Below are 22732 nucleotides of genomic sequence, written 5' to 3' on the forward strand. Positions count from 1 at the left end.
GCAGGATTTTGCTCGTGACCCCCTCTCAGAGCTGAATGTGGCTCGCGACCCTCTCTGTGCCAAATGTCAAAAAGGTTGGGGACTCTGCTGACATACATAATTAAGATAAATTATGAAATAAAAATTGTGAGGAGACAACACAATGTATTCAGCTGTAATCATAATGCATTGACTTTTTCCATCTTTTTACTAGCACTTGCTGTGCGCTGTGATTTTTTTTGCAACAGAATGTTTTTGCTTTTACTGTGCTTTTTGTGTTTTCAAGTCTCTTGGTGGTGTGAACATGTCTCTACAGGCTTGTTCACTGTGTGCACGGCTCATGTGTTCCTGTTTTACATAATTGTTTTCTTGTGTCCACAAGACTGGGGAGGCCTCCACCCCTCTTTTTGAGCTGTACGCACAAGAGCTGTTCTATCCAGCATGTCCACATTGGACATTTCCTCTCTGAACCCTGCTCATACAGGTATTGTACAGATGACCAGGTTTTTAAATACATCAGATAGGGATTACAAACATCAGTTAGGACTGCTCTGATATGGGTATACCTTGACGTATGGTAGAGCGGCTTAGTATACATTTTTTGCAAAAAACGTATCAACCAAATACCCTGTTTTTTTCCATCTTTTTACTAGCACTTGCTGTTCACTGTGATTTTTTTTGCAACAGAGTGCTTTTGGTTTTACTGTGCTTTTTTGTGTTATCAAGTCTCTTCGTGGTGTGAACATGTCTCTACAGGCTTGTTCACTGTGCGCACGGCTCATGTGTTCCTGTTTTACATAAAGGTATACATTGGGAAGAGATCCCAACATATATCATCCCCACACATAATAAAAAAAAATAAAAATCGACTGGAGATGTTACAGGGCCAGTTTTTTTCCCGCCTCCAATTAGGAGAACGGAATTTTTCAGATAAGTTTGTATGTTGCTGGCGCCATTGCTGAACATGCAGAGTACCTCAGAGATATGCTTAATTGTTACAATAGTGCAATAAATCAAAACATGGTAAAATATAGAAACACAGATTTTAATTTAAAAAAAATTCTATTAACCAGTTTTACAAGTCATACCAAAGTAACCGGGCTGCACTGTCAAATGAATGAGACAATAAGGGTAAAGGTTTAAAAGGGAATCTGTCACCAAGTTTTACTCCACCATCTGAGAACAGTATGCTGTAGCGGCAGAGACCATGAGTCCAGTGCCGTGTTACTTACTGGGTTGCTCACTGTCACTTCAATAAAATCACAGTTTTATCTGCTGCAGATCTACCAGTTTGCTGAATGATGAGCTCTGTATAACCTTGCAAAAAGTTGCCAATCAGTGATGGGGCGGGGTTACATACAGCTCATGAATATGCTTGACTACCTGGCAGAAGGTTTACTAGTAGTGATGAGCGAGTATACTCGGTACTCGAGATTTCTCGAGCACGCTCGGGTGACCGAGTATTTTTTAGTGCTCGGAGATTTAGTTTTCATCGCCACAGCTGAATGATTTACAGCTATTAACCAGCATAAGTACATGTGGGGGTTGCCTGGTTGCTAGGGAATCCCCACATGTAATCAAGCAGGCTAGTAGCTGTAAATCATCCAGCTGAGAAAAACAATCTCCGAGCACTAAAAAATACTCGGAGGACACCCAAGCGTGCTCGGGAAATCTCGAGTAACGAGTATATTCGCTCATCACTATTTACTAGTCCTCTAGTGAAAATCTCCTAATAAAACTGTGATTTTATCAAAAACATACTACGAAAACCAATGAGTAACATCACTGGAAACAGGATCTATTTCTCTACATTATGAGGCTCTCAAATTAGATGGCAAAAATTTAGTGCCAGATTCCCTTTAACAAAAATTCAAAATGTCTCCTATTTAGCTCACATGTAACCATCTTGGCACAAAACACATGACTCCTATGCGGAGTCACAATAGGACGGAGGCCAGTCAGTTTGATAAAGTTCTGATTTTATGCCCCTGTTAACCTTTGTTCCAAATGAAATTAAACAAGCACAATATATAGAAATCCTGGTGGCTTCAAGTATTACATCTAAAATATTAGTAGTAAAAGGGGTCATCCAAGTAGTAAAGCCTTTAGAGAAGACCTCTGCTTTCCTAGCCGGATTTAATCCCATTTTTGGTGCCCAAAATGTCTGTTTACATAGTTGAGTGATTACAGCCTTCCTTAAAGGGATATTCTAGGGCCAATCAATCATGTTTGGTTTACTTTGTATTATGTGGTGGGGGGAGGCTTTCCCAGGATGTGCACCCTTATCTCATCCCAGGAAGTTTCTATTAGGAGCTAAGCCTGGTTCCTATCTCTCCCCCATTTCATTTGAGGCCCATCTAGGAGCATGGAGAGGCGAGTCACTAGAGCTAGGGATCATCCAATTGAGGTCACCTTGTCGTGGTTGGATGGCTTTTTCTTTTTTTTTTGATTAAAAAAAAAGTTAACTACCTCCCTCATGTCTTTTACATGTATAGCAATAACGGAGTTTGTTTATTCATTAGTCAGAGTGCATGTATTCACTCAGGCATTGTTATGTCTACAGACACCTGTAGAATGCAAGCTTGTGTCCTATTCTACCAAATGTAGGCACGACCTCGTGGTCTAAAGTCCAGAGCACCATATTGCAAATCTGTAACACGGCTTGCTACATGCGACCTTATTCTTCTATCCAAAAGCAAATTACAAACACGATGTATTTGTAAAAGCAGAACCCGTGTTTGTCACCTCCGCATTTAGTGTCATATATGTTAGATCTACATGTGGCGTTATCGTTTTGTTCTTTTGGAAAAGTGACAATGTTTTCCTGCACTCATGATAAAAGCATAATATCAATACCGCTTCCCTATTTTCATACAAAAAAATATTGTGGGATAAGAACAGCACGTTAAACTACAAGAACCATGCACCTTCCTTGTTATACAGGACTTTTCTTTACAGTTGTCCCATAGATTACTTATTGGTTTACAGATATAACTGGAAAAATACAAATAAAAACATCCTTAATGCCTAAAATCACAGGCATCTGATATCTGCCAAGTGTGCCATTATTTTTCATGTCTTCCAATTGTAGGACAGCCCACCTTTTCAAACCCCCCCCCCCCCCCCCCCAATTAAAAATTCTTGTTGTGAAACCCTGGTGAAGGCACAGAGAGTGGGTTGCTGGTCACACATAATGCAGCATTAGATCTCATCCCGGTAGCTTCACAGCAGGCAGTGAGAGGCTGGATTGCACATACGCTGTCGTCCTTATGTTCGGCTGATTTTTTCTGGAGGCATAAAGCCAGAGTCACCAAGCATCCTCAAAGAGACATTCCCACTGGGACGGACCACCAAATAAGTAATGCTGCCGTTGTTTAGTGACATGCGGAGCCAGGCTTCAGGGGGCAGCTGCAAGGCCCTGTGCAGAAACAAAAAAACAGGACAAGTACAGCACATTAAGGCTCCCAGAAAGTGAGTTTCGTAGAACTGAGCCAAGGTTAAGTTCCCACGATGAGTTTTTCACTATGTGTATGTTCACTGTGCCAAAAACGCAGTGGATGGGATTTCTAGAAACCTCATGCCCAATGTTATGGGTTGTTTTTTTTCTCCATAACACTGCATAAACTGACATGCGATGTGTGATGTGTGATTTTCCCCATAAAATTGCATTATATGCGGAAAATCAGCAGGTAAAACGCATTTACTGCGTTTCCAAAGTGGCATGTAATTCCAACATGAATGTATCAAGCTTTTGTCAAATCCAAATACCAGGAAGTATAAAAAATAAAGCAGTTTTATTTAAAACATGACATACAAAAACGGCAGGGTTAAAAATGTAAAAAAAAAGCAAAAAACCTAATTTACGTAGTAAAATCTGCAACATCAAACACTCACCAAATACTCATCGTGGGAACGTAGCCTAAAGCTTAATTTCCACATCGCATAGCTGGAATATTCAGTCTGAATTCATCCATAAAGCGCCAAAACACATATGGCAGGTTTGTTTCTGGCAGGAAGCTTCTATCAAGAACTACTGATATTTCATCACACAAGGCTTATTTACCATAGGATAAAAATGTACATTGTTTTCCCCAAAAGACTTCCTAGATTAATTATTAGTCTTATAGGCCAAGTTCCCACGATGACCATTTGGTACGTTTTTACTGTTGCCCAATTTTGTGCACAAAAAACCACAGCATATTACAGTTGCAGCGAATTGGATGAGACAAGTGCTTTTTTTTTTAAACACCGCAGAAATTGACCTGACGTGTATTTTTAAAATCCGGACCATGTGAATTTTTCTCGCAGTGAGTAATGTCTTTCACTTGCACATTTCCCGCATAGCCTTGAACAAGATGGGGAAAATTCACAGATTAAAGCCACTTATTTTTAGCCAATTTCTGCAGCAGAAATGCAATAAAAACACATGTAATTTGCACATGATTTTATTAAGAAAAGTTTAGCAAAGCTCGGTGAAATTTCTAAAAACAGATCGCTCAACACGTCGGTGATGTTCCAGAGATATCTGCTATGGCAAATCCCGGTTGACCTGACAGATATCTCTGGAACAGTGCCAGTGTGGGGAGATGCCGCCAGGGACCACATGTCCATCTAGTCTCCTGCAACCAGCCTCTGATACATGCTGACCAGTATCGGGCAGCACACATCAGCGGTCAGGTTCCTTTTAACAACAATCGTGGCACTGTAATGTCCATCAGGATATCTACCGAATGTACGACCAAGTGTGGTTATAGCACAGTTCCCAGTTCTGCGTTCTGTAAGAAGTTCTGCAGAAGTATGTCCATCACTTGATCAGGACAAGTCTTTACCCCTTAGATGCAACCATGGAGATCCCTATTCCATGACAGTGTGCAGAGGTCTTAAAACCAAAAAATGGAGGTAGGAAGGAAGTATTTCAGAGATTTAGAATACAATGGATAAGATTTGTCTTTTCAAAACTTCCTTCCTGTTGATAACTGCAGCAACTCCAGACCCTTCAATTTAAGCCCTTAATACCTGGGCTATTTAGGGAACCTTTATTTTTGTACCCAAAAAATATATATATTTACACACAAAATTAAATGCGTTGTTACCTGCATACAATATAACGTATGACGTTAGCATGGCAAATAATGATCTCATAACTATCCTCTTCTTGTTTCGGTTCAGCTCGGTGAATGTAATTCCTGAATGCAGCCTCAATGCGGGGTCCATCTTCATAATACTGCTGGAGACATCAACATGGTCAGTGGCCGTATCGTAATGGACACAAAGTACAACTCCATAAAGACGTATTATGGAACAGTCATAATAGGACACCCACTGGATTCACATAAAACGGCGTATATGGGAGAATATCTCCGACATACAGCTCTGAGCACCATGCATCATACACCATACATACGGATACTCCATAGTACCACAACGTCTTGTGCATGAAAACCAAGAATCACAAAATGTAGCAACAACTTCTTGTCTCCCACCAGCAAATTAAAAAACATACAAAACCTTCAGAGTACCCCAATACTTATGAAATATCCATATAGAAATGGAGGACACCTCCCACCTCAACATCTGGTTTCCAGTGACAGACCGGGGGATCGGGCCTAATGGGAGCTCCTTCACGAAGTAAGTCAGAGCTAGATTTTTGCACACCTGTAGATGTTGAGCAGAACAAAAAATAGATAAATATAAAAAAAACAAAAAAAAATGAAATAAGCAAGGAACAAGAGGAAGTATAGGACACAAATTAAGGAGAGATTAGATTTAAACTAACTTTCCTCTGCCACTAGATATATAAAACTTGACCTCTAATATTGGGGTTGCTAGGGTCGAGTTAGTGTCACTAGGTAATAACTGAAGGACTGAATTAACCCCTTAGTGACAGAGCCAATTTGGTACTTAATGACAGAGCCAATTATTACAATTCTGACCACTGTCACTTTATGAGGTTACAACTCTGGAACGCTTTAACGGATCCCGCTGATTCTGAGATTGTTTTTTCATGACATATTGTACTTCATGTTAGTGGTAACATTTCTTCGATATTACTTGCGATTATTTATGAAAAAAACGGAAATATGGCGAAAATGTTTAAAATTTTGCAATTTTCAAACTTTGTATTTTTATGCCCTTAAATCAGAGAGATGTGTCACAAAAAATAGTTACCGTAATAAATAACATTTCCCACATGTCTACTTTACATCAGCACAATTTTGTAAACAAAATTTTTTTTTGTTAGGGAGTTATAAGGGTTAAAATTTGACCAGCAATTTCTCATTTTTACAACACCATTTTTTTTGTAGGGACCACATCACATTTGAAGTCATTTTGAGGGGTCTATATGATAGAAAATAACCAAGTGTGACACCATTCTAAAAACTTCACCCCTCAAGGTGCTCAAAACCACATTCAAGAAGTTTATTAACCCTTTACGTGCTTCACAGGAACTAAAACAATGTGGAAGGAAAAAATGAACATTTAACTTTTTTTGCAAACATTTTACTTCAGAACCATTTTTTTCAATTTTCACAAGTGTAAAAACAGAAATTTAACTATAAATTTTGTTGTGCAATTTCTCCTGAATACGCCGCTACCCTATATGTGGGGGTAAACCACTGTTTGGGCGCACCACAGAGCTTGGAAGAGAAGGAGTGCTGTTTTACTTTTTCAATGTAGAATTGGCTGGAATTGAGATCGGACGCCATGTCACGTTTAGAGAGCCCCTGATGTGCCTAAACAGTAGAACCCCCCCACAAGTGACCCATTTTGGAAACTAGACCCCTTAAGGAACTTATGTAGATGTGTGGTGAACACTTTAAACCCCCGACTGCTTCACAGAAATTTATAAAATAGAGACGTGAAAATAAAAAAAATCCTTTTTTTTCCCTCAAAAATTATTTTTAACCTGCAATTTTTTATTTTCTCAAGGGTAACAGGAGACATTGGACCCCAAAATCTGTTGACCAGTTTGTCCTGAGTACGCCGATACCCCATATGTAGGGGGGCACTGTTTGGGCACCCATTGGGGCCCAAAGCGCCGCTTGGAATGCAGACTTTAATGGGATGGTCTGCGGGCGTCATGTTTCATTTGCAGAGCTCCTGATGTACCTAAACAGTAGAAACCCCCCACAAGTGACCCCATTTTGGAAACTAGACCCCCCCCCCCTAAAGAGCTTATCTAGATGTGTGGTGAGCACTATGAACCCCCAACTGCTTCACAGAAGTTTATAATCTAGAGCCATGAAAATAAAAAAATCATTTTTTTCCACAAAAATGATCTTTTCACCCCCAAATTTATACTTTCACAAAGGTAACAGGAGAAATTGGACCCCAAAATTTATTGTGCAATTTATGCTGAGTAGGCCGATACCCCACATGTGGGGGTAAACCACTGTTTGGGCGCATGGCAGAGCTCGGAAGGGAAGGAGCGCCGTTTTGGAATGCAGACTTTGATAGAATGGTCTGCGAGCGTTATGTTGCATTTGTAGAGCCCCTGACGTACCTAAACAGTAGAAACCCCCCACAAGTGACCCCATTTTGGAAATTAGACCCCCCAAGGAACTTATCTAGATGTGTGGTGAGAACTTTGAATGCCCAAGTGCTTCACAGAAGTTTATAATGCAGAGTCGTGAAAATAAAAAAAAAAATTTTTCCCACAAAAAAAGATTTTTTAGCCCCCAAGTTTTTATTTTCACAAAGGTAACAGGAGAAATTGGACCCCAAAAGTTGTTGTCCAATTTATCCTGAGTACGCTGATGCCCCATATGTGGGGGTAAACCACTGTTTGGGCGCACGGCAGAGCTCAGAAGGGAGGGAGCACCATTTGACTTTTTGAGCGCAAACTTGGCTGTCGTGTTTGGAGACCCCCTGATGTACCTAAACAGTGGAAACCCCCCAATTCTAACTCCAACCCTAACCCCAACACACCCCTAAGGCTATGTGCACACATTCAGGATTTTCTGCAAGAAATCTGCATGCGTTTTTGATGCGTTTTTTTCCGGACATTTCTCAATGCATTTTGTAGTGGGAAATCCGCAAAAAAACTGCAAAATTAATGAACATGCTGCGTTTTTTACCGTGATGCGTTTTTTTTTTCGCGGAAAAAAATGCATCATGTGCACAAAACATGCAGAATTCATTCTAAATGATGGAATGCTTATTGTATGCGTTGTTTTTTTTTTTGTGGTTTTATAGCGTTTTTATGGGGAAAAACCACGAAAAAACAGCAACATGTGCACACAGCCTAACCCTAATCCCAACCCGATCCATAATGCTAATCACAACACTAACGATAATCACAACCCTAACCCCAAAACAATCCTAATCTCAACACTAACCATAACCCTAATCAAAACCCTAAATCCAACACACCCCTAATCCTAATCTCAACCCTAACCTCAAACCTAACCCTAATCCCAATACACCCTTAACCCTAATCCCAAACCTGACCCTAATCCAAACCCTAACCCTTATTCCAACTCTAACCCTAACTTTAGCCACAACCCTAGCCCTAACTTTAGCCCCAACCCTACTTTCACACTTGCGTCGTGTGGCATCCGTCGCAATCCGTCATTTTGGACAAGAAACGGATCCTGCAAACGTGCCCGCAGGATGCGTTTTTTGCCCATAGACTTGTATTGCCGACGGATCTCGACGGATGGCCACACGTCGCGTCCGTCATGCACTGGATCCGATGTGTTTTGGCGGACCGTCGTCACAAAAAACGTTCAATGTAACTTTTTTTGTACGTCGCGTCTGCCATTTCCGACCGCGCATGCGCGGCCGTAACTCCGCCCCCTCCTCCCCAGGACATAAGACTGGGTAGCGGATGCGTTGAAAAACTGCATCCGCTGCCCACGTTGTGCACAATTTTCACAACGTGCGTCGGGCCAACGCATTGCGACGGCCCCGTACCGACGCAAGTGTGAAAGAAGCCTAACCCTAGCCCTAAATTTAGCCCCAACCCTATATTTAGCCCCAACCCTAACCCTAATTTTAGCCCCAACCCTAACCCTAAATATAGCCCCAACCCTAACCCTAAATTTAGCCCCAACCCTAACCCTAAATTTAGCCCCAACCCTAACCCTAAATTTATCCCAACCCTAACTCTAAATTTAGCCCCAGCCCTAACCCTAATTTTAGCCCCAACTCCTCTAGCTGCTGGCCGGCAGATCATGGCGGGCGCACTGCGCATGCGCCCGCCATTTTCTTACCGGACGAAGAAGCCGGTGGGCAGGAGGGGACGCAGGAGGATCCAGGGACACCGGTAAGTATAACAGGGTCCACGAATCCCCCTATTTCTCTGTCCTCTGATGTGCGATCACATCAGAGGACAGAGAATAACACACCGTTTTTTGCGGTCATTCATCCTTATGTTTATAGTCCTTTTACTAGGCACTGCTCCTAATAGCCAGTTTCCTACTCCACACTGTGGATAGCAAGAGGATAGAGTAATCTAAAATACTTACACAGCGGTATATTGTGTGCCTGGTCTCCTGGAATGGCATCCCACACCCGACGCGCGTTTCGGCTCGTTGCCTTCGTCAGGAGGTTGATTTGATACATTATATGCCTATAATCATGCTACGGTCCTGGTCTCATAAAGTGTATATGTGGTAACACTTACCCCTATTGGCTCTTTGGCTATTCGCACTTTAAATACATTGTGATATTGGCTCTTATTATTGACCTATTTTTAACACTATTATTGAGGTTTGGTTTTGTTTTTTTCTCACATGGATATGTTTGAGAATTTTTACACATGCACTATATAAGGTTTATAATCAGCTTTATAGTTGTATTATATTATCCGATAGCACTTTATACCTATATGCAATTTTTGTATATACCTATTAGCCATACATGAGTTCAGTGTATTTTTACCACATTGTCTTAATTGTGATACTGGATGTGTTGCGTTCACTGAGTAACATAAAATAACTCAAAAAGTAATTATTGTATCTACTATTTGTACTGATCTTGTGATCTGATTATTTTAAATCTGGTGCCTAATAAAAAGTATATTATTTCTATAACATAGCTTGGATTTTCTGGTCGGTCTTTTTCTTCGTGTGGTTATTGCTTGCATTACCGGCTGTCCTTCAGTCTTTCTTCCTCCTAGTACTATTTATATGTGTATGTATATGCATGTGTATGTGTGTGCATGTATGTATGTATGTATGTATGTATGTATGTATGTGTGTGTGTGTGTGTGTGTGTGTGTGTGTGTGTGTGTGTGTGTGTGTGTGTGTGTGTGTACACATATATATGTATGTATATGTATGTATACATGTGTATATATATATGTATGTATACATGTGTATATATATATATATATATATATATATATATATATATATATATATATATATATATATATATACATATATATATATATATATATATATATATATATATATATATATATATATATATATACATACATACACACACCGTGTAGGCATGAGAGAAGGTCAGATAGAAGTTTTTGGTATCAACTCCACTTGCCGTATTTGGAGGAAGAGGGATGGGTACAACTGCAAGAACACCACCCCAACAGTGAAGCATGGTGGGAGCAAGCATGCTACTTTTGAAGGTGCTTTTCTGAAAAGGGGACAGAATGACTGCACGTATTGAAATGGCATTACCACAGCGCTTCTCATCTCTTGATGCAGAAGTGAAAGATTATGAATAAACGCTTCAATTCAGAAGAGTAAGCTATATAACAACAATCACTGCTACGCTTACCTGGCAGGTATTTGCTGATGATTTCCATTGTCTCTCTGGCTCTAGTCATAGATGAATGAACTATTTGGCTGTATTTAAATCCTAGATTTGATAACCGCTGCCCGGTCAGCTCAGCCTGTTCACGACCTGCGCAGAAAACAAAATCGGCAATGTACTGTCAACACCTTTCCTTTCTCGTAGGCCATCAAGTTAAAGCCTATTTGTCGACAAATTTCATACCACATCTACATTTATTATTAAAATAATCTCAAACTGCATACAGCTGGTGTACTCGAAAGTATTTGTCAGAGTGTCGGTATAGCAGGACTTCATTTAATAAAAAAAAAAAAAAAAAACCTTACTGTACTATTAGGCAGGGAATACAGACACTCCAACAAGTATTTTTTTTCAACGTAAGTACAACAGCTTTAACATGTTTAAGAAATCTAATTAGTAATAAGTACAGTTTTTATTGTGACACACCTGCATTAAAGCACCACTCCAGGGACTGTTTTCTATTTCAGTGCTGGAGTGGTGCCATTAGTATAAGTTCCCTGCCCCTAGTCTTATACTTACCAGCTACCGTCTTCAACTGCTCCTGGAGCCACTCCGGTCCCAATCCGCAATATTGTGAGTGCAATTTCTCACTGTCCATAAGTCAGAGGTAACCGTCACAAGCTCGTTCTGGCTCTCATAGACTTATATTGAGTAGTGATTTACGGTCCACCCAGCAAACACCAGAGCGATCTGGCAGGTCACAACCTGAAGAAGAGCGGCACCAATAACAGATGAAGACGACGGCTGCTAAGTATAAGACTAGGGGCAGACAACTTACATTAGTTGCACCACTCCAGCAGTAAAATAAAAAAATGGAAGTGATGCCTTAAAGGGGTGTTCCCATCTCCAAGATCCTATCCTAATATGCAGTAGGCGTAAAAATAATATCAAATACCTCCAATTAGAAATGTAGTATAGTTTTCCTTATTCTCGATGTCTCTTTCCTCATGTGCAGGCATTGCAGGACCTTTACGTATCCATGGTTATGACCAATGACATAGTGACAGTTAGTTAGTTGTTAGTGGTCGTAACCATGGATACCTAAGGTCCTGCAATACCTGCACATGAGGAAAGACTTAGCAAATCAGAAGAATAATACTACATTTCTAATTGGAGGTATTTGCTGATACTATTATTATTACACCTACTATATATTGGGATAGGATCTTGGAGATGGGAATACCCCTCTAGGTGAAATGTATTCTCAATATTTGGCATCTTCTATATGCCAACATTGTAATCCTATATTAATTCTTACACTTTTACATTTCTTAAAGGTTGTCTGCACCATTAAAGGGAACTTATCAGCACATTTTAATGAAAGTAGTGATATGCTGTAGAGGAACTTGTCCCTCAAAAATGATACTTTTCTTTGTAGAGATCCAAAGTACCAGACATAAGAAATGTAGGGCAAAAGCCATATGCCGTTACAGATAGAAGTGAATTTTAGCTATATATCAAAATACTAACCGAGGGAGGTAAGAACCCTGTCCGCATCCGTCTTGCCTTCCAGTTTGTATTGTGAATGTCTTATAAGGAAGATGTGACGAGTGGCTTTTGCCTTGTGCTTAGTCAGATGCAAATTGAGCTCCTCCTCTCCCGATTCACCATTGATCTTGCTCAAATTCACCAGAGACATTGGCTCTCGACTATAAAATATAACAAAAATATTCATATGCTAAATTACAGATTACAAGTGATCCCAAGAACAAGATCCCATCTTGAATGGAGATGTACATGCTCAGCCGACCCTCCATTGTCAATGAGACTACCGAAAATAGCGAAGCACAATAGCTGTCTCTGGCAGGCACAGACACTGAATAGAGCAGTAGTTGAGCATGGATCACTGGATTATAGATACTATTAAGACAAAATGCCACATAATAAAAGTACAGTGCAGCTTGGGTAATAGAAGTGATCAAAGAATCCATAGTTTGTGTCTGGCGTTTCCATGGCAGGAGCGCTCCCCCGTCACTGGCGGTGACTAATGGCCTCCTGTTGTGTACGTTTTATCGACAACAGCCTGTCAATCACTGAAAAGAGGGTGGGGGGACGGCTTTTCTTATGAATACACTTATAGTTTTTAGTACCCAAGATGCAAAACTTTCTTTGTACCATTTTTGCCAATAGCAGAGCGGACTTGTCCTTTCGACAGAGAAACACAGGATTATGAAAGGTCGGTTTCAATAGGAACCTGTCAGGATGCCCAAATCGCATGTTCTGGCGTTTTAGAGAACATATAGTTTGACGATCAAGTTGGGAAGTATAGGCAGGAACAATGCTAGTCCAGCGCTGCCCCCGGTCAGCTTCTCCCCATACCTCGCTCACTGACTGACAGGTCTAATGTGTACTTATGGAGAGAACGGGCAGTCCCCCAAATCGTGGCGCGTTTCAGAGTAAAACCTTAAAGGCTGCAATCACATCGCCAGGCTCAGAATCCTGCTGCTCAAAGTTCGGGCAGCATGAATCAGGAAACAGGTTCCCTGTATTACACCCTTACGGATGTCTGCGAGACCTAAGGGTGTAATACCTTGAAAATATTCCACTAGGATCATATGGACTATAAAAACTAAAGTCATCGATACGGCTGAAGATGCATTTAACAACGCCATAGAAGAACTTATAAAACTATTTTAATTAATTTTAGGACGTGTTCCGAGTAAATGATCCTGTAACTGTATCATTCATGTCCCCATAAGGCCTATAACTTATAAATATAATAATCACAAGACACCTTTAATGGTTGGAATAAAAGGCCGTGAGGTTTTATTTTGGGTTACAAAATCCAATTAATTAAATAAATAACCAATAAATAATATCCATAAGTTCATAAGTCCAAATGTCCATAAACTTCCAGAAACCAAATCCACCCAAAGTTGAGTGATTTTTACCCACAAATAAAACCAAACGACAGGTGAATGATAACATAAAGGGAGGGAGGGCGGGCTCTTCTTTTCTTCAAGCGCCGGCGAACTGAGTATCCAACGCCGGTGCTCAGGTATATATCATAACAAAATCTGCCCAGCAACTGATTGACAACCAATCATCCATCAAAAATTTAGGCGGGCAAAAAGCCAGTCAGAACCAGATCTGGCTGCTTTTACATACAGTAACAGTAAATACCCTGACCTCAACTTGACCCCTAATATTCATAGCATAAATGAATGTGCCAGGCCTATGTGGACATGGGACCCCCGCTATATTTCTGCTGTCTGAGCGGGGGGGCTTACATGTCCCCATAAGGCCTATAACTTATAAATATAATAATCACAAGACACCTTTAATGGTTGGAATAAATGGCCGTGAGGTTTTATTTTGGGTTACAAAATCCAATTAATTAAATAAATAACCAATAAATAATATCCATAAGTTCATAAGTCCAAATGTCCATAAACTTCCAGAAACCAAATCCACCCAAAGTTGAGTGATTTTTACCCAAAAGGCCAAGGTTCAAAGAGCCGAGGCCCCCCCCCAAACCACACAGCCATTTTTCGATTATATTGCCCATGTTAAGATTAAATATAACAAGTCCGATATCGGACAAATGAACCAAATCAGTTCTAAACATTCCAGGTAAAAAGCCTTCTAAGTCTGTATGTCTAAAAAAAACCCAGAAATAAGAGGTAAAAACTTCTTCATGGAGAAATTAACCCTCCTCCGGATCTTATCCAAAAATGAAAGTTGATTACAGTGCCAAGCACGCATGGGAATGATTTCTGAAAAAACGACACCAGACAATGGAAAAGTCTATCTTAAATAAGTAAGATCTGACCGCATAATGGCCAGTAAATTCAAAGTGTTGATTCTTCCTAAGTCATTCCCAGCGAGATGCACTACAATTAAATCCGGATAAGGGAACTTCTCCAAACAACTCTTTACCTCGGACACCAAAGAAGGCCATTTCAGGCCGCGAATGCCGTGCCAAAAGACTTGAACTTTAGAAGAATGGAACGACAAATTTTCAGAATATGATCGAAGGCCGGCCCTCTTCTGAGCCCAGAAGACAAATGAATGCCCAACGATCCAAATAACTGCAGGGTATAAGAGAAATAAAAATTAATCGGGATATAAATCAGGACGAACATAAATTTTTAATCTTTTCGACTCCCATCTTCCCATTCTTTTAATTCTATCGTCAGATAGGCCAGCTCTTGAGGCTTCTGTAGCCGCACCTATTCTGAAAGAATGGGAAGTAATTTTGAGATGACTTTTACCCAAAAATGCCGAACACTTCTTCAAAATAAAATTGAATTGAAAAACCGTCACCGGGGAAGAATCTCTATGAATAAATAAGGAGGCCTTCAGCCGGAGGCCTAAACGTAATCCATTTAGACAGATTAGTCACAGGACAAATTTTAGATTCAGGGAACGAATTCAATCTTAATTCAGATCCTCTCCCCGGCTGATCCGTTTTAGACTTCCTGATAAACAAGAGAAGAAACGATTCAAAAATTCTGACGTCCGAAAGCATGAGCCCGGATGAAACAGCTTTCTTGGCTGATACTACCTCACTGACCCTCAGTGCCCCAAAAAAGGAGATAGAAAATATGGAATTAAACAAAAGCGCTTCCTCAAAATTCTTACAAACGTGCGCAAGGGCAGAACAAATGTCAATTAACAAAGAAATAGAAATAGGGCACCTTGAATCCGGAAAAAAACTTTTGGCTATTGCGGAGTAAGATAAGCCCTGTTTGACCAGAGACTCAGCGAATTTCAAAGCCGAAGTCGGGTCAGGAACAGAGGCATCAAAACCGAAAAGCACAGAAAAATCGACCCATTTCTTCCATGCAGCTGCGTAATCAGCCCATGATCTGTTTGATAAAGAATTCTGAATAAAATAAGGAATTATATCGGAATCAGGTCCTGAATTGAAAGGGGGCAATCGTACGCCTCTTTGTCTGCCATTGGGACCTGTAGGTAAAAATCAAGCCACTGACGATGCAATATAAGATCAGTTAAATGACTAACTTTACCACCTCCCGAGACTGCTTTTAACCAAATATTGCAGTTCAAACATTCCAAAACCAATTTTCTCAAAATTTTTGCCGCATTCGCATTTTTGGATGATAGGGTATTGATTGAAAAAATTACTGCCTGATTCATGGAATGTAGTAGAACCCTGGAATTTTGCAATTCACGGCCCCATAAGCAAATACATAGAAGGATTGACAAAAGTTCAGTAATAAAAGGGTTCTTGTTTAATTTTCTAGCAACCCAATTGACAGGCCAGTTCAGGGATACCCAGTGAGATTGAAACAAACAAGCTACTCCTAGAGTGGCGTCTGCGGAAAAAACGAGGGGAATAGAATCCGAAGAGACAAAAGGGGATTGGATTATTGATCTGCCATTAAAACCCGCTAAAAATGCTAGCCAGATTCTGGCGTCCTCTTTCACCTCGGAACACAATCTGATATGAGAATTGGGGGAAGAATGCCCTTTAGTAGCTTCGTAAAGCGACCTGGAAAAAACCCTGCCAATTGGAATGACCCTTAAGGAAAAGTTCAGTAGCCCCAGCAGGGACTGAAGCTCCTTAAGAGTGATTTTGTCTTTTGCTAGTAAGTTTTCCAGAGAACTACGAAGCTTGTCAATTTTTTCCTGGGGCAGGACGGTTTCCATTTTGACCGAATCGATCATGATGCCCAAAAATTCAATGCGACAAGAAGGGCCTACTGTTTTCTCGTGGGCAATTGGGACTCCAAAAAATGCGCACAATTCAAGAAACCTAGAAAGAGTATTTTCACAAGACATAGATTGGGATGGGCCAACAAAAAGGAAGTCATCTAAATAGTGTAGAATACCCGCCTCACAACCGCTAGATTCCAAAACCCAATGCAAAAAGCGGGAAAAATTCTCAAAATAAAAACAGGACAGGGAAAAGCCCATAGGAAGGCATTTGTCAAAAAAGAAGCAGTTATCAAAATGAAAACCCAATGAATTAAACCCTTCCGGATGAACTGGGAGAAGTCTGAAGGCAGATTTAATGTCTGATTTGGATATAAGGGCATTAGGGCCGAATTTTCTAAGCATATCCAGAGCGCCATCAAAGGAGGAGTAGGTGACAGAACACATTGTCTTGTCTACCTCATCATTCAGTGATTGGCCGACTGGATAAGATAAGTGGTGAATCATCCGGAAAGAACCCGGCTCCTTTTTGGGAACAATACCCAGGGGGGATAAGCGAAAATTTAAATATGGGGGGACAAAAAGGGGCCGGCGACTCTGCCTAGCTCAATTTCAGAAAAAATTTTCTCCCTAGCGACATCAGGAAAGTCAGTAATGGACGGGAGATTTTTAACTAAAACACAACCAGAACCTTTGAATTGAGGAACACGAAAACCTAGAGAGAAACCGTCATATAGTAAACTACTGATCTCCCTGTCTGGGTATTTGCTTAGCCAGTGGACCATTTTTTCCAGCCTCACTGGCGATTGAGCCCTTTGAAATTGATTCCTTAGAGGATTGCTGGGCAGCCTGCTTTTTAAAGCATTTGGACATTGAGTGGGAATTCCCACAGAAAGAACATTCATGCCGAAAACGGCAACTATTGTTCCACTTACAGAAAGAATCATTGTAAGCAAAACAAACACCTTTTTTGCTGACAGAAACAGAAGGCTGCCTAGTAACAGCATTCCTCATAGGAAGCATGAGATTGATCCATAAACCAATGTCTTTGGAGCCCCATTTTACTTCGGGATGAACTGACAGCTTATGTCTAAATGCCTCATCATAACTGAGCCATGCGGAGCCACCAAAATTTTTATAAGCCTCCAAAATAATGTCGACGTGTTGGAAGAGACTACTACAAAGGTTAGGGGATTTCTCTCCCAACACGGCAGCATAGATGGCAAACGCCTGGACCCAGTTATTAAAGGACCTAATACTACGCTTAAGATCATCATGGTCAGATTTGTCATCTTTCTTCTCTGACTTAGGGGGGTGATCCCTACTTGGTAACAATGAAAACAGATCGACAAATTGATTATTCCAAATGAGCTCCTTAACTGAGGGGCTCAAATGGAATCCAAGTGGGGAAAGCTCACAAGTTAAAGCCTCCTTGAAAGGATTCAAAGGAGGCATACTAAGGGCAGGAGCTTCTGAGCGAAAAGGAGCAGGAGAAGCTGCTGCCCGAGATGAGTTATTAGCCTCGCTTAATGCTTCAGCTACTACGGATTTAATTAAGTCTCTTAACTGGCTCTGAGGGACAGACAAGGGGATATTACAAGTCTCACCCCTCGCAGGTCCGTCGTCCGGTCTTCTTCCTCCTTCACAGCCTGCGCTCCAGCCCGCAGAATGGGGCGAGCGCAGCTGCCTGGCAAGTCTTGGGTCACGATCCTCCTCTTCATCAGATGACAAGGGGGGCAGAGCAGACCTCGAGCCCCGTGCAGCAGCTGCAGGAGCCGACCGGGCGCCAGCAGAGAGGGGCACCGCAACGCTTTTACGGCCGGTGCCCTTTCTGGCTCTTCCGGCCGCTCCCGATGACGTGGACGGCTCACCCAGCTGATGGTCGCCAAAATCTCGCGGAGGGCTGCGAGACTTCGACGCGCAGCGGCGGCGTGACTTCCCGCTTGCTTCTGACAGACCGGGCCTGGACGCCACAGGAGACGGAGCAGGGGAGGAAGCCGCCTTCTGTCTTCTGGTTCTCGCCGGAGGGCTCACAGCAGCCGGAGCTCCCATTTCTTGCCCCGCAGCTGGCACCACAGGTTCCGGAACAGGAGGAGGAGCGACGGCTTCGGAGGCTGCTAATGGAGGTTTCATAGCCAAGCAGCTCCTCAGCCAATCCTCCCCGTCCTCCCCGCCGGCTCTTGATAGGAGTTCCTGCAGGAGCTTCTCCATTGCTCGGTGAGGTCTCTTCTTTTCTTCAAGCGCCGGCGAACTGAGTATCCAACGCCGGTGCTCAGGTATATATCATAACAAAATCTGCCCAGCAACTGATTGACAACCAATCATCCATCAAAAATTTAGGCGGGCAAAAAGCCAGTCAGAACCAGATCTGGCTGCTTTTACATACAGTAACAGTAAATACCCTGACCTCAACTTGACCCCTAATATTCATAGCATAAATGAATGTGCCAGGCCTATGTGGACATGGGACCCCCGCTATATTTCTGCTGTCTGAGCGGGGGGGCTTACATTAGTTCAGAATTGCTTATTCATTCAATTATTGCCGAGAGAATGAAAACCGGGAGGAATGGACACCTAAACATAATAGAAAATTGCAAAACTATTCATTGGAAAACAAATGACGAGACTGGTAAAAGTGGAAGACTCCAATAAATATTACATTTCACCTAGTCCATGTGAAAGGTTACATGTGCTGCCCCCCTACACCTGGCACTTATGGTGGCATCATACATGGTGGTTACATGTGCAGCCCCCCTACACCTGGCACTTATGGTGGCATCATACATGGAGGTTACATGTGCAGCCCCCCTACACCTGGAGCTTATGGTGGCATCATACATGGAGGTTACATGTGCTGCCCCCCTACACCTAGAGCTTATGGTGGCATCATACATGGAGGTTACATGTGTTGCCCCCCTACACCTGGAGCTTATGGTGGCATCATACATGGAGGTTACATGTGCAGCCCCCCTACACCTGGAGCTTATGGTGGCATCATACATGGAGGTTACATGTGCTGCCCCCCTACACCTAGAGCTTATGGTGGCATCATACATGGAGGTTACATGTGCTGCCCCCCTACACCTAGAGCTTATTGTGGCATCATACATGGAGGTTACATGTGCTGCCCCCCTACACCTGGAGCTTATGGTGGCATCATACATGGAGGTTACATGTGCAGCCCCCCTACACCTGGAGCTTATGGTGGCATCATACATGGAGGTTACATGTGCTGCCCCCCTACACCTAGAGCTTATTGTGGCATCATACATGGAGGTTACATGTGCTGCCCCCCTACACCTGGAGCTTATGGTGGCATCATACATGGAGGTTACATGTGCTGCCCCCCTACACCTGGAGCTTATGGTGGCATCATACATGGAGGTTACATGTGCAGCCCCCCTACACCTGGAGCTTATGGTGGCATCATACATGGAGGTTACATGTGCTGCCCCCCTACACCTAGAGCTTATTGTGGCATCATACATGGAGGTTACATGTGCTGCCCCCCTACACCTGGAGCTTATGGTGGCATCATACATGGAGGTTACATGTGCAGCCCCCCTACACCTGGAGCTTATGGTGGCATCATACATGGAGGTTACATGTCCTGCCCCCCTACACCTGGCACTTATTGTGGCATCATACATGGAGGTTACATGTGCAGCCCTCCTACACCTAGAACTTATGGTGGCATCATACAGAGAGGTTACATGTGCTGCCCCCCTACACCTGGATCTTATGGTGGCATCATACATGGAGGTTACATGTGCAGCCCCCCTACACCTGGCACTTATGGTGGCATCATACATGGTGGTTACATGTGCTGCCCCCCTACACCTGAAGCTTATGGTGGCATCATACAGAGAGGTTACATGTGCATCCCTCCTACACCTGGAGCTTATGGTGGCATCAATCATACAGAGAGGTTACATGTGCTGCCCCCCTACACCTGGAGCTTATGGTGGCATCATACAGAGAGGTTACATGTGCTGCCCCCCTACACCTGGAGCTTATGGTGGCATCAATCATACAGAGAGGTTACATGTGCTGCCCCCCTAGATCTGGAGCTTATGGTGGCATCATACAAAGAGGGTACATGTGCTGCCCCCTACACTTGGCACAATACAGAGAGGTTACATGTGCAGCCCCCCTACACACGGCACTTATGGTGGCATCATACAGAGAGGTTACATGTGCTGCCGCCCTACACCTGCAGCTTATGCTGGTATCATACAGAGGTTACATGTGCAGCCCCCTACACCTGGAGCTTATGGTGGTCTCATACAGAGCGGTTACATGTGCAGCCCCCCTACACCTGGCACTTATGGTGGCATCATACATGGAGGCTACATGTGCTGCCCTCCTACTCCTGGTGCTTATAGTGGTACAATACAGAGAGGTTACATGTGCTGCCCCCCTACACCTGGCACTTATGGTGGTCTCATACATAGAGGATACATTACATGTGCTGCCCCCCTACACCTGGTGCTTATAATGATACAACACAGAGAGGTTACATGTGCTGCCCCCCTACACCTGGCACTTATCGTGGCATCATACATGGAGGTTACATGTGCTGCCCCCCTACACCTGGCACTTATCGTGGCATCATACATGGAGGTTACATGTGCAGCCCTCCTACACCAGGCACTTATCGTGGCATCATACATGGAGGTTACATGTGCAGCCCCCCTACACCAGGCACTTATCGTGGCATCATACATGGAGGTTACATGTGCTATTCCCCTACACCAGGCACTTATCGTGGTATCATACATGGAGGTTACATGTGCAGCACTCCTACACCTGGCACTTATGGTGGTCTCATACATAGAGGATACATTACATGTGCTGCCCCCCTACACCTGGTGCTTATAATGATACAACACAGAGAGGTTACATGTGTTGCCCACAAACCCCTGGCACTTATGGTGGTCTCATACATGAAGGTTACATGTGCAGCCCTCCTTGCACCATACACACACATCGACAGCTCACATCCTGTGTTACAGCAGCCAATGAAGGCTGCACATGCGCACAAGCAGCCTCACCGATCCCAGTTTCGATCCCATCGCCCGGTTGCTGCTGCAGGCACCGACAGAGTAGCGTCTCCTCCGTTTTTCCCTACTGCTACTGCTGCAAAGATTGCGGCGGTGGCAGCGGCAGATCCGCCTATTAAAACCCTACGTAGATACATCGTCAAAACACGAATGAACGGACACCCATAACACACTACAAAAGGCTGCTGCTACGACTCCGCCCACCAGAGCCAGCTGAGCCCATAGGCATTGTGGGAAGTGTAGTTCTGGCCTTCAGGCGTGAGCTTCCGGGATGCAGACATTGAGATTGGTTATTGAAATAATGGCGGAATTCCTCCATCTCGGAGACCGAGCATTGTCACAGGCAGAGGGGCAAGTCTAGCTGTGGCACTGTGGAATGACTGCTGCGAAAGCTCGGACCACCAGATGGCGCCACCGGTTATAGGATTGTGGAATCAAGCACCTTAGTGTACAGTGGCCCTAACAAGAGGGACTTAACCCAAGGAGGCTGAAGCTGGTTTCTTATTCGTCAGTTTCTTATTCGGAGCTGAAGTTGGTTTCTTATTCGGCAATTTTTTCTTTTCTGTTTTTTATAGGTTTAACAACAAAAAATAGGCATCGCAATAATAATAGACAATGCAGTGAGGTACCCGGATGTGAATACACTTAAAAACGGCTACAAAAACAATAAAACTGGCACAAAATTGGGCATCAAAGTGGGCACCAAAGAGCACTGAAGAAAGGGTTAAATGCCTTTGGGCCACTGATCTCACACTGCAGACATATAGAACAGGGCGCCCCACATCAAAACCAGTTATCTCCAGCCTGGCCCAAATGGGTTCTGGGCATCAGAACTGGCATCAAAGTGGGCAAATGGCCCATTTTCACAGATTTGAATAAGTAACTGATGTTTTTAAGGGGTTAAAGGGAACCTGTCACCAGTTTTTTTGCCTATCAACTAAAAATATCATCTAATAGAGTGTGAACTATACATTCCCCAACTACTTGTAAACCCCGCGACTCCCCATGAATCCCCCATAAGAACCTTTTATATTGCTCCCGCGCTGTATGGAAATATCCTTGGTCCGTTCCGATGGGCGTTGGTTCTGGCCCCCTCCCCAAATCGTCGTGCTGTACGCATTCCATTCTGTAAATAGCGTTGTTCGCGTACAGGTCCCGCGCGTGCGCCTTCAAATTGCCTTCTGTGCGTGCGCAGTATGTTTGCCCAACTGTGGGCAAAGCCGAAAAGCATTAGTGCACATGCTCCAGAAGTACTATGTCCCTGAAGACTTTCACTGTGTTCC

General features: G+C 42.9%; 1 protein-coding gene across 2 annotated transcripts; it reads right to left on the reverse strand.

Moving 5' to 3' along the window:
* Window positions 1-1003: 1003 nt before the first annotated feature.
* PGAM5 (PGAM family member 5, mitochondrial serine/threonine protein phosphatase) lies at window positions 1004-21664 on the reverse strand. Of its 2 annotated transcripts, none has more exons than XM_069756105.1 (6): window positions 21441-21664; window positions 12235-12413; window positions 10729-10854; window positions 5546-5634; window positions 5073-5203; window positions 1004-3397 (listed from the first exon to the last, which is right to left on the reverse strand). In XM_069756105.1, the coding sequence occupies exons 1-6, from the start codon at window positions 21584-21586 to the stop codon at window positions 3247-3249; spliced, it is 822 nt and encodes a 273-aa protein (XP_069612206.1). In that variant the 5' UTR covers window positions 21587-21664; the 3' UTR covers window positions 1004-3246. The 2 variants fall into 2 exon arrangements, with proteins under 2 accessions (XP_069612206.1, XP_069612205.1); XM_069756104.1 differs by having other exon boundaries at window positions 3101-3397; window positions 5073-5206; window positions 21441-21657.
* Between the last annotated feature and the right edge of the window lie 1068 nt (window positions 21665-22732).

Source organism: Ranitomeya imitator, chromosome 1, assembly GCF_032444005.1.
Source record: "Ranitomeya imitator isolate aRanImi1 chromosome 1, aRanImi1.pri, whole genome shotgun sequence".
Taxonomy (NCBI): Eukaryota; Metazoa; Chordata; class Amphibia; order Anura; family Dendrobatidae; genus Ranitomeya; species Ranitomeya imitator.

Excerpts from the sequence above, each read along its gene's own strand:
- PGAM5 (XM_069756104.1), bottom strand. The coding sequence starts at position 21,586 with ATGTATCTACGTAGGGTTTTAATAGGCGGATCTGCCGCTGCCACCGCC. Across the intron at positions 10,855-12,234 it reads CAGGGTTCTTACCTCCCTCG|GTCGTGAACAGGCTGAGCTG; the intron begins GTTAGTATTTTG and ends TTTTCTGCGCAG. Across the intron at positions 5,635-10,728 it reads CATCAGCAAATACCTGCCAG|GTGTGCAAAAATCTAGCTCT; the intron begins GTAAGCGTAGCA and ends CAACATCTACAG.